The sequence below is a fragment of the Sinohyriopsis cumingii genome, chromosome 1 (assembly GCF_028554795.1).
Source record: "Sinohyriopsis cumingii isolate HCF-2022 chromosome 1, ASM2855479v2, whole genome shotgun sequence".
Lineage (NCBI taxonomy): Eukaryota > Metazoa > Mollusca > Bivalvia > Unionida > Unionidae > Sinohyriopsis > Sinohyriopsis cumingii.
In genome coordinates this window covers 166,782,061-166,794,067 of record NC_142961.1, presented here as the reverse complement: position 1 = coordinate 166,794,067, position 12,007 = coordinate 166,782,061, and the positions used below count along the sequence as shown (strand labels likewise).

At 33.0% G+C, this 12,007-nt stretch overlaps 1 protein-coding gene across 1 annotated transcript in view; it reads right to left on the bottom strand.

Annotated features, from left to right (window-relative positions):
- LOC149808327 (BBSome complex member BBS1-like) overlaps positions 1 to 10,734 on the bottom strand; it is a 42,197-nt gene extending 31,463 nt beyond the window's left edge. The window contains exons 1-3 of the mRNA XM_089975875.1: positions 10,563 to 10,734; positions 4,204 to 4,361; positions 1,845 to 1,934 (exon numbers count right to left, since the gene is read on the bottom strand). Of these exons, the coding sequence (XP_089832001.1) occupies positions 1,845 to 1,934; positions 4,204 to 4,361; positions 10,563 to 10,606 (292 nt within the window). The 5' untranslated portion in view covers positions 10,607 to 10,734. The remainder of the gene's footprint in view (positions 1 to 1,844; positions 1,935 to 4,203; positions 4,362 to 10,562) is intronic.
- Positions 10,735 to 12,007: the final 1,273 nt, after the last annotated feature.

Sequence of the window (12,007 nt, the reverse complement as noted above, 5' to 3'; positions counted from 1 at the left end):
ATCAGCCTGGTCGACAGTGATACACCTTCTGCCTGTTTTTGAGTCTCGGTGCTCTTGACCTTGATCATTCCAGTCTAAAACCACCAGGCTTCTGTCTCATCAAAGGAAACATACCTAGTCTGGGGAAGAAATACTTAGTAAAACTAACTTTGGTAATTCCATTTTTCAGATTACATTGACCTATTATATTGATCTTAAGTGGTAAAACAAAAAAATCAATATTTCTTGGAATATATTTGAAAAATTGAATATTTTTTACTGTGTTCTTTAATTTTATATAGCTTTTTCTCAGAGAATTTTAACATCTTTACCTTCTAACCTGAATCAATTAATACTTCATGTTTATTTTTATTTGGAAGGCCTTGTCCTCAATACTATATTTTATATTTACCCTTAAATGGCTCTAAATCACTAGTTGTGTGCTAAAGTGCCATTAAACCCTACAACATGCACACATATCATCAAAGGCAACGTAAGTATAAGTTTTAGTGAAGATATTTTAAGTAGAAAAAAAAAGTTATTGCACACAAACATTATTACTTTCTCAGATCATAGTGAGCTTGATCTTTGACCTTCACAGTAAAAAATCAATTGCAGCATTCAATCTAAGATTCAGGTATATGGGGTCAATGTCACCTTGATAATATTTTAAAGGGACCAGATCAGATTTTGACTGACATAAATGGTGTGGTTTCTGTTCTATTATATTTGTTAAATAGGAAAAACATTATCTTTGCTCTTTCAGTAATTTCACAATATGCAATTTTTAATATTAAATGTATATAAACCAGATATTAAATATTCTTTTTTCACTTCAGCTAAATCTTTGTTTGATATCTTCTGCACTCTTCCATACTGAATTTCAATGAAAGGATGTAGCCAAAATTTGCCAGCAATTCAAATGAATTTTCGATGTTGATGATGGATTGCCTGTGAAATAGTCAGGTCCAATATAAAGAGGTCAAAATGTTTCTCCAATTTTTATAATGAATTAAATGCATGCAAGGTTTAACTCTTGTGGCAAACATATGCAGTTGACATTATTCATTGTTCATATCTTCTTTTAGTTACATATATGTTAAATAGCAGCCTGAAACTATATCACAAAGCAAACACCTAATGATACGAAAACAAAAAGCAGAATCGTTTCATGCATATCTCTAGACTAAAAAAAATTAAAATTACCATTGCTTCATGTATTTATTTTGAGAGTCTCAGAGATACAAATGTTAACAAGCCATGATGTTTGTATTACAGACTTTATCACCACTTAAATTTCTTTCCAAAAGCTAATTATATTTGGTTTCAGTGGTTGACTAGGTGAAGCCTCTTAAGAAATATTAAGTTGGATACTGAGTGAAATCATTTTTATTTACTATGCTTGGTAACATTCTCCACAAAAAGTCATCATGTTCACAAATTACATCTCATAAAGATGTCTGTGTGTGGCATGAATGGTTATAATTCATTGCAAATGTTAAATATGAATTAAATGGCATAAAGCTGTGTAACCAGTCTAGCTAGACCACCAGTCTCTGTAAGCCAGACACTCATCCATATAATGCACATCAAATGTAAAGGGCTGAAATCATAACAATTAACATGATGGATGCAGAGATGTTCCAAATTTGCACCAAACATTTTGAAATCATGCTATGTTGATGCATCTTTCATCTCCAAGTGGCCCATTGATAATTTCTATGTACCATAGGTGCAAAAATGCAGTCTAGATTGAACCTGAATAAACTTCCTTTTAGTTTACAAGGCAATCCATCTGCACTGCCTGCTGAAGGTATACCAGACTGTGAAGTCAAAAAGAAATTTGAAGGGTTTGGAAGTAATACCTGGTGTGCGTGGCTCATTCAGATCCATATAGAAAGTAACAACTCCAGTTGGAAGATCTATGATGGTATTCTCACTCATCAAATTGGTCCCTGAAACAGAAAACTCTTATTTTACTGGACAAATGAAGTCATGTATTTGTATAAAAATATGTATGCCAGCCTCAAGCTGGAAATCACCAAAGGAAGAAATGCTGAATGCACAGTAATGATTTCATTTGTTGACATTCACAAAATCAACATGGGTATTGAGCAGCATCTTACATGGTTGAAACAAAATTTAGGTCAACAATGCACTTTGTTTGCACTATCAAACATCAAAAAAAGTTTCCATTTTTTATCTTAAATCCATAAAAATCTTTATTTCTAAATGTAATATAGACATTCTGCTTGTCAGTCAAGCAAAGTGAGAGTGGTCGATTCACAAGAATGACCAGTCATAGAACTACTGCATTTGATGTGAATTTACAACCTACTACACTTCTCAAACAGCCATGAAAGAGTTGATGGATGAAATCATCTACTTGTCTGCATGTTAAAAAACTTTAGATTCCTTTTGAAATAGAAATGAACAGTGTCTTTAAAACATTGCCAGTAAAACTGTATCATGATATGTATTACAGTAATTGTTTTTAATACAGTATTAACATGATAATCTACCAAATGTAAATAAACTAACATATTACACACATGAGTCCAGGTTTTCAAAAACAAATTCACTTGTATCAATGCATAAATCCATTGTTGGATATACTAAATATCTCCTGCTTCTTTTTCTTTTTTTCTTTAAAATGTTCACTATACATGTTTTCTTATTGCAATCTGCCAAACTGATGTATATTATGCATGAAAATAAGTGAGGAGAGTGCTTCTAAAAAAAACAACCGCTAAAGTGTCTTGTTCTCTCTGAGTGCATGTTTACTTCACAATTCAATTGCTTATTCGTACTCTACTCAAGACAAAAATTGAAACATGATTCAAGAACTGGGAACTAAACATAGCAGATGCTGATGTCATTTTCCCACCAAAATACACATGAATATGAGTTGAATTGCAAAGGGTCAAGTTGTCATGGCACCTTCAAGATCATGTTACATTTTGTCTTGAATTTGTACACAAATGCAAGTAAAACTTGTTTTGATAATATTTTTTTCACCAGAACAAATTCAAACATACATATAGTATTATGTGAAAAACATATTATCCAAGAACAATATTTGCTATCTAGACCAAAATTCTCTGAATTTAAAAAGTGTGCATAGCGGTTAATTTGGTAAAGTAGATAGAGTGGGTACAAGGAGACAGTCTGTGTACATGTTGTTTACTTCATTCAAAGGGGCAAAATGACAGCCAGCAATGTTTATTTTTGGGCAGTTTCTACCGTTTGGTTTATGTTTCTTCATACTACAGTCTTGTATCATGATACACTATCACCAGAGGGATCTGCTGCTTGAAGTATTTATCAAGGAGAAAAAGTTTATGTTCACTCTCTCATTTCTTGCAGATGGCAACCTGTTTCTGGCTGTGAAACTGACTGCATCATAAGAATACTTAACAATTCTAACAAAAATAGAGACAGTTTGGGTCCATAAAATGGGTCAATCATTCTGCAGACCAAAACTAAGACTATCAAACAACATGTCTTGTATGATAGAAGCTGCACTGATGTTTTGGATAAAGGCTTGACCTTAAAAGAACTGTGACGTCTCAAAAGCCAAGAGAGGTTACATCTGAGAAAGAAAGGGAGTGACCTGGGCCAGCTCAGATGAAAATTTGACACCATGTCTGAAAGGTCCCTGTCATGACCTATATCTTCAATCCGATGATCGCTGACTGTTTTCAAAAGTCATGGAGTGGTAATCAATGATCAAGATATGGTAGGATAGGGATAAATTCTCTCAAAAAGCCATAGGAAGATGTTATCTTGCTGTGGAGAAAAGGCTTGCAAGAGGATGCAGTAGTTGTCCCTACACCAGCTAGAAAAGACACACACCCCTTTCAAAATGGAGGGACTTCTAACTCATGACTGATTTAAGTGCTTAACTCTATTTTGTGCACAACGTTCCTGGCAAGAGTCAGGCATGAATGAGGAGCTTGTTGGAATGGGGATGGAAAACCTATGACCTATGAGTATTTTCCTGGAAATACTGATGGACCAAGTAGATCACTGACCCAAGATTTCTCCCATCTGAAAAAGGCAATGAGAACTGACTAAGATACTCAGGTTCAAGTGAGGGGAATTTTTATAATTAACTATTATTGCACATACTGTACTAGCTTGTGTACAGGTAGTTCCTCTACAATATATTACTCTACACAATAACAAACAACCCCCCAAACAGGTATAATATGATGTAATGACCTTTATACACTTTGAGTTTCATGTTGAACATGCCAGTTCCCAAATCTGCTATGATCAATTTCCAGTCGCCATCAGCCTGAATGTCTGCAAGGGTAATGCACTGGGTGAAAGTGTACAGAGATGCCACAGGATCTCGGTATGCATCCAGCCACTTGTCACTGAAAAAATAAAATTAAGATTTTGTTTTGGCAGATAAAAATAGCTGTCATAACAGAAAATCTTCCTGCAAATTGAGAAAATACATCACATACTCACTATAAAGCCCTTTACCATAACACTATTCCTGTTATAATGCAGATATGGTCATGGATTCCATTTCATCATGTGTGAGCAAAATTACATATATTAAATGTACTTAAGAATGAAGTGGTCTCACTAGACAGTCTACTATATGCCCCACACGACCCTTCAAGAACAGAGAATAGAACAGACATCTGATACCTGGAAAAAGTCCATATATTACAAACAGATACATAGAACAAAGTCCATATATAATAGAGTCATTTGATACATGGAACAAAGTCCATATATTACAGTCATCTGGTACATGGAACAAAGTCCACATATTACAGTCATCTGATACATGGAACAAAGTCCATATATTGCAGTCATCTGGTACATGGAACAAAGTCCACATATTACAGTCATCTGATACATGGAACAAAGTCCATATATTACAGTCATCTGATAAATGGAACAAAGTCCATATATAACAGCCATCTGATACAGGGAACAAAGTCCATATATAACTGCTGGGGTCTCACTACCAGGCAAAGTGGGCGACTAAGTTGCCTAAAAAGTGTAAACTTCGCCTTCTGTTAGGAAAGCGAAAACGACTTCATCCTGTGATTATTTTTTTAGCAGAACATTGAATAAGCATCCCTTTGAGATGCTCCCTGCCTTGGTCAGCTTAGTTCCAGTGTTATGTTATATATAGCTCAAGGCAAAATGTACACTTCAAGCCATCAAATATAGTTGGTGTTGATATCAATTACGCTGACAAACAAACTCCTGCACATTCACAAGCATGTGATTTGATAGCTGATTGACCATTAACCATTTTCTGAGTAAGTTAGTAACTATTGCTGCCTGATTTCTAGAAGTTATCCTTTGATGATAAAAACATACAAACTTGTGTTTTGAAACTTAAATTTATGTGAAAATACGAAGAAAGAAAAAACAGCAAAGCAAATATTATTTAACCAATGCCTAATGTTACACCAAGTACATAGACAAATAATAAAATCTTAGTTGGAATCCAAACAATGGACTGATGTAACAAAGCTATAAAGTGAGTGGTTACATTAAGAAAACCCCTCTTTCTAAAATGAGATGCACTTGCATGTTGGCTGTGTCAATTCGGTGGGGAAAAAAAGGTTTAGTTTATTCATATACTGACTTCAGTGTATTGTCTATGAACAATTACGGTAAAGTTTTATGGGCAATAAAGAAATTAGGATGAACCATATAATCTAAAAGACATATGCATTTTCTGTCATGTACATGGTGCAGGGGTTGCTTCAAACAAGTTTAGAAATTTTCAAATGGCACAGAAAGTAAAAGGAAAAAAATTCTTGATTAAGGGTAGTTGATTAAACATTTGTACTAACTTGCAAATAAAATACTGTAATCTAGTTACTCAGTTAGAATTCATAACAATGAATAGCTTCTTTTTAAGTAGTATTGCCAAAATACACTGAGTATGAATTTGATAGTTATTAAACATGCACCAAATGTGCTTATAACATCGATAGAACTACATGGAAAAAAAATATTGCTTAAAACCAATGTTTAATGCAAATATGCATGCTAGGAAATAGATGGCATGATTCAAATAATAGAATGAAAACAACACACACACACACACACACATATTGTGTGTCTCACTTTGCTCCCACTTCTCCCTGTTTAGCTTTCACTTCTCCCTGTTCTGTCCAAAAGGAGAAGTCACTTCTCCCACACATTCAAGTCTAGCGTGACCCCTGAACAGTCATCTGATACATGGAACAAAGTCTATATATACCTCTCCCTCAATAACTTTCGCACAACGGGGTCCACAAACATAGACTGTACTATAAGCAAAGACATCAAAAAAACATGGGTGGGTAGGGAACTGGGCTGTTTAATGACTGAATCCTCATGTTACAATCACATCGATAATAACTGTTAATAATGCACTTCTAATGAAGTTGTTCGTTATTTTGTATAAATAACATCCATTTTCAAATTGTCTAACAAGTGAAAGATCGTTCTAACTGGTTTCAACAACTATCATGTGTATGCGAAAACACCTGTGTAATATGTCACTGTTTTTTGTTTGGTTGATTAGTCTGGTTCCCTGGATGTTATTTAATAGTATTGTGCCAAGTTGGGAGTTAAAGTAGCAGGGATATGACTAACTGTTGATACACCACCAAACAAGATTCCTTTTTTTCAAAAACTAGCAATATTTATTTTGTGAGACAATTGTCAATGTCAAAATTAAATTTTAGTATTGTAAAATTAGTACAATATTGATGTTGTGATTTCACTGGAAGTAACAGTGAAACTTCTTATCATCCTAAGGATATCTCTAAGTGCCAGTTTAGAAATTCTCTGAAACTAGCTTGCTCACTGTGGTCTGTATCTGTGAAATCAAGCTCTTTTTTTTTACGGAGTATTCATTTTGCTTGGTTGCCTTGCTATCACAGTTATGAATGAGTCAGTTAATTTAAGGTAGTTTAATTATGTATATACACAACAATATTCATAACATTGTTCAATTGATCAGCTGGAGTTCACCCGACATATGACCGTGGCTGCTAGATTTAAGTATGTAGGATCTGCATGCCTCTTAACTTTTCTATTATTCCACCTTCTTTATATGATTCAAAAGACATAATTAACATGATAATACAATGGAAGCCAGTTTTTACTTCAGTGCAACAATACACAAATACTTCCACAAGTCAGTTATCAAAACATAGCTGGCACTTAATTAGGTTCTCAGACAAACACTTGCAGACATAGCTGTTATGGTAGACTGACATGTTTTAAGTTTAAATACACATTGCATTTATGATGATTACACTTGAAAGGAACTAAACGATAGAATTAAAACACAAATTTCACTTAATAAAAATTATTTAATTGTAATTTAAATAATAATGTACTGCCTATGCTAGGCATAAGTGACATTTTCATTGATACAAATCTCCTTTAATATCTAAGAATGTCGTTTGGAAAGAAAATGTAACCAATTATATGATTTCTTATTAAAAGTTGATAATTTCAAAATGTTGATTAAAATTTCCAGGACCTATCTACCGTTTATGACCATAAAACGAGCAATATATCAACGCTTCAGTTACAAATTTTGGACATGTTTTTCTCCAAGTTCAGGAAATAAAAATAAATTTTTGGGTATTTTCTCGTTTTAAAATTGGAATCCACGCCTGACACCGCATTGTAAGCAGGTTTACGAGTTACCAGGGCATGAGATATCATTGGAGTGATGTATAACTTTCATCTGTTACATGGAACAAGGTCCATATGTAAAAGTGTTGACAGAACATACATATTATTGGGTTGATTTTTTGGCCTATGCTTCTCCAGGTGCAGTACACAGCTGCATACCAGCTGTCACCATGGGGTAATTATATTGCTAATATCTTGCAAATTAATGCACATTTGTACTTTTATGCATGCTACTGACACATCATATTTCAAAAGAATGCATAATATAGCAAAATTTGTGTATATCGAATATGGTAAAATTTGTGTATATATTCCCCTGCCAGTATAGTTATAGTATTTACTTAATATCACATTTATTTGAAAACATCCCCTTCAACACTTCTGATTTGAAAAGCATCAAGCATTAAGAATATAAGAAATGCACAAAACATAGTCATTTCATTCATCAATTTATAATTTTTAACCTAATTGTTGCATTGTTGCCTGGCGACCCCCTAATCATCTTGTTTGCATCATCAAAATATTGAAGCTGTCAATGTAAACAAACAGACAGACTGCTACCTGTCCTTTTCTGGTTTCTAAAACAGTCCATTTTTCCTAAAAAACTCTGTCATCTGCATCTAATGTTTGCAATGTCTAGCTTTAATATTTCTAAATAAAAAAGTAACAAAATAAAAATGTGTAATGCTTAAATGTATCTGTTCACAGATGTAACACTCAAAGATACAGAAATTAACAAAATTATTCAGACTTTATTGAAGATGGCAAACTACATCAGATCTTTTGTCTGAAAAAAAAGACTCACACTGGTTTCAGAATGTGATGAAAATATTAGTGGTAGAGATCCCCTTTCAAAGATCATGTTAGAAGTTATAAATTGATGAATGAAATCGCTAAGTTTTGTGTATTTTTTATACATCCCTGATGATTTTTGTTTTTAAAATTAGTAGGGGTGGTGTGAATGAGAAAGTAAGCAAAGGGCTACTATGGTATTAGCAAACCCTCCCATTTGTTCGTACCCATCCACCTATTTTAAAAACAAACAGCATAAAGAATATAAAAAATGCAGAAAACTTAGTCATTTTATTCATTAATTTATAATTTCTAACCTGATGTATCCTTAACACTGTTGAATTATAGTAATTGAAATGGAAGCTCCCAATGTAAACAAGCAAAAAGACTGCTAGCTGCCCATTTCTGTTTTCTAGAATAGTTTATTTCAGTCAAAACTATAGTCCATATTGAATATTTGCAATGTCAAGTTTTAATATTTCTAAACAAATTGAACACAAAAATAGGAGGAACATGTATTCAAAGAGATGCAAGTCCAAAATTTACAAAATTATTGAGACTGAGTGTCATTAAAGAAACTCCTATTTGATTTGAATGCCAAACAGTTGACAGTGTTTGGGACACCCTGGCAACAATCAGGTTAGAATTTATAAATCAATGGAAGAAGTGGATAAGTTTTGTGCATTTTTATATCCTTGTAGCCTTCTGTTTTTAAATCAGTAAGGGGGTACAAACAAACAGAATGGTGTGAGAATACTATAGAAACACTGTAATACACCAAAATCCAAAATAACACCAAAATACACATTTTTTCAACCAAAATACTTATTATGATGAATGTATTATGATTTGTATTTGTTTAATGATAAAATGCAAAATAAGCTTTTATTATATGATTTTGATATGAATTAGTTACTTTCAACCTATTTATAGCATAATTCATGTAATAACGTAATTCGTACTTGATTTAACAGGTACGCTAAACGGCAAATAATAATCCATTCATCTTCGTGAGTATTTGGGTAAAAATGTATTTCGGTTTTTTATTGTAAATCGATATAATCGGTAAGCAATTATAGTCTGATAATACAAACCCGTTTGTTTGTAACCCCCCTACCGATTTAAATAATGGAAACCTTTAATGTGATAAAAAGTGCAAGGAACTTAGTCAATTCATTCACTGATTTATAGTTTCTAACCTGACTCTGAGTAGAGTGGCCCTAACACCATCATCTTATGCACATTTCATGCTTAACGGAAGTTTTCAGTGCAATAGATGGACATGCTTGGATCCATTTCCAGTTTCTGGACAAGTCCATTTTCAGCAAAGGAGTGTATCATGACTACAGATGTACATACATAAGTCGTCTGCATCCAATATTTACAATGTCGAATCAAGCAAAGGAAAATGACAACTACGCTTTTCATGTGGATTTAACAAGCGGTTTAATTTCTATGTTCATGTTTGCTGAGGGATATGATTCCAAACTCTCAACGTTATGTAATTCACGCAATTATTCAGCATTTGCCAAACAGGATGAACTATGTCATTATGTTGTCTGATGGAAATAAACTAGTCAATAGTGTACGCAATATGGCGCCGTGTTAGTATGGAAAGTCCGTTAAGCATGAAATGGTGCAAGGGATGCCAGCATTATTGCCATTCTGGTCACAGTAAGGTAAGAAATTTTAACTCCATGATTCAATTGACTTAGTTCTGTGCACTTTTTATCACATTAAACGTTCTCATTTTTTAAATCGGTAGGGTGGTACTAGTCCTACATGTAAGACATAGCACATGTTGATTTTGTTTAGGTGCCCACAACATAAATATCAGCGTCAGGTCTTACATGTAGGACTGGGGGGTACAAACAAACGGGGATGTAGAGTCAGACTATAGTATACATTCAACTTTAAAAACAGCATGCGAAAATACGCTCTATAAAGGAGAATTATCTGTCTGGCGATATAACAGCACGACAACTATCCATCATTTTCTTTATTATATACACTGTACACACCAGAAAAATGGACTATATTATTAAACTACTGTGCTAAGTCATACACAACAGTGTATTGCCTAGTATTGTCAAGACATCCACTAGTCTAACCTTTTTTCTTCTGTGGAACCACTTCTTGTCTCTGTCACAGACATTTCTGTTTAACTTGATACCAAATATGAGTGCAATAAATATTAAGACAACTCCTGAAAAGACAACGAAGAATTAAAAATATGTGATTGACATTCTGTTGCCGATGAAAACATTTCACACCGGAAATACAGTTCCGAGCAAAGTGGCATAGTAGAATCCGATTAGTTAATATTTTCAAGTATCCAGACTGTGCAAAATCAGACCTCAGTATCTAACAACGTTCTCAAATATCGGAACGGATACATGTTCATTTTCACAAAATTAAACTAGACGTCGTGAAACAGCTTGTATTTCATTAAATGTTGTTATGAAATGTAAATATACTAACACTCTAACAATATAATGAAACGAAACTGATTAATTGTTGATTGTGTCTTTTGTTAATTAATTAATAGATATTGCGAATGATCAGTAAACTAACTGTATTCCGGTCATCACAGCAGCAATTACAAAAATAAATAAATAAATAAATAAATAATAATACTAAAAATAATAATCATAATAATAATAATGTAGTCCTTGCTGTAAAGCCTAGTATACGATAGTCCAATGCATAATTCTCCATTAAATATTGTTTTGTGTTTTCATGCACTATTATGACATAGCCTTGTTGGAGCATTGATGTATTTCAGTGTAAGTAGTCTTACTTCTAACATAGGTCACTTTTTCATACAGTCTTGATGAATGTATGCATCACGTTAGTTTTTGGTAGTCTCCCTTGTAACCAGTGTTGTATAGATTACTGTTGTACAGGTAAAGAATTAAAATTACATTTACTATAAAAATGTTATTAGTTGATTAAAATTACCGTCACCCTGAAGTTTTCAATTACAATTACTTTTTATTTAGGTAATTAGATTATAATTGCATTATTTGTGCTCAGTCTGTCATAAATCATAGTTCTCAATGGTCATATCATTTTTTGTACTAAGCACTAAAACTTCAATGGAACATATTGAAAAAAATATTGTAGAATTAATTTCACTAAATTTGCATACATTTCTCTTCTTTTTACAACAGAACAGTTTCTAAAACAATTGGTAAGTTGCTAATTGTAACTGTTGTTATGTATATCTATATTTTTAAAACTCCTGGTATATGAGTTTATTTAATTTTGTTATTTTTATTCATGGCTGTAAATTGTACAAATTATCTTTAGTTAGATTTTGCCTGAATGACAGAGTTTGATATAAGCATAAAATAACATTGGATCTATAAATAGATGCTTATGTATGTGTTGACAATTACTAATAATAATCATAAAATAAAGAGTTAATGATGACTTCTGGTTATTTTCTCATTGGCTGATGGCGTTTTGATGGTTCTAGAAGAATTCAGTAAATTCCCATTGGTTGGAGTAGGTCACATGAATAGGCAAGTTTTGAGATAAATTGAGTAGTAAG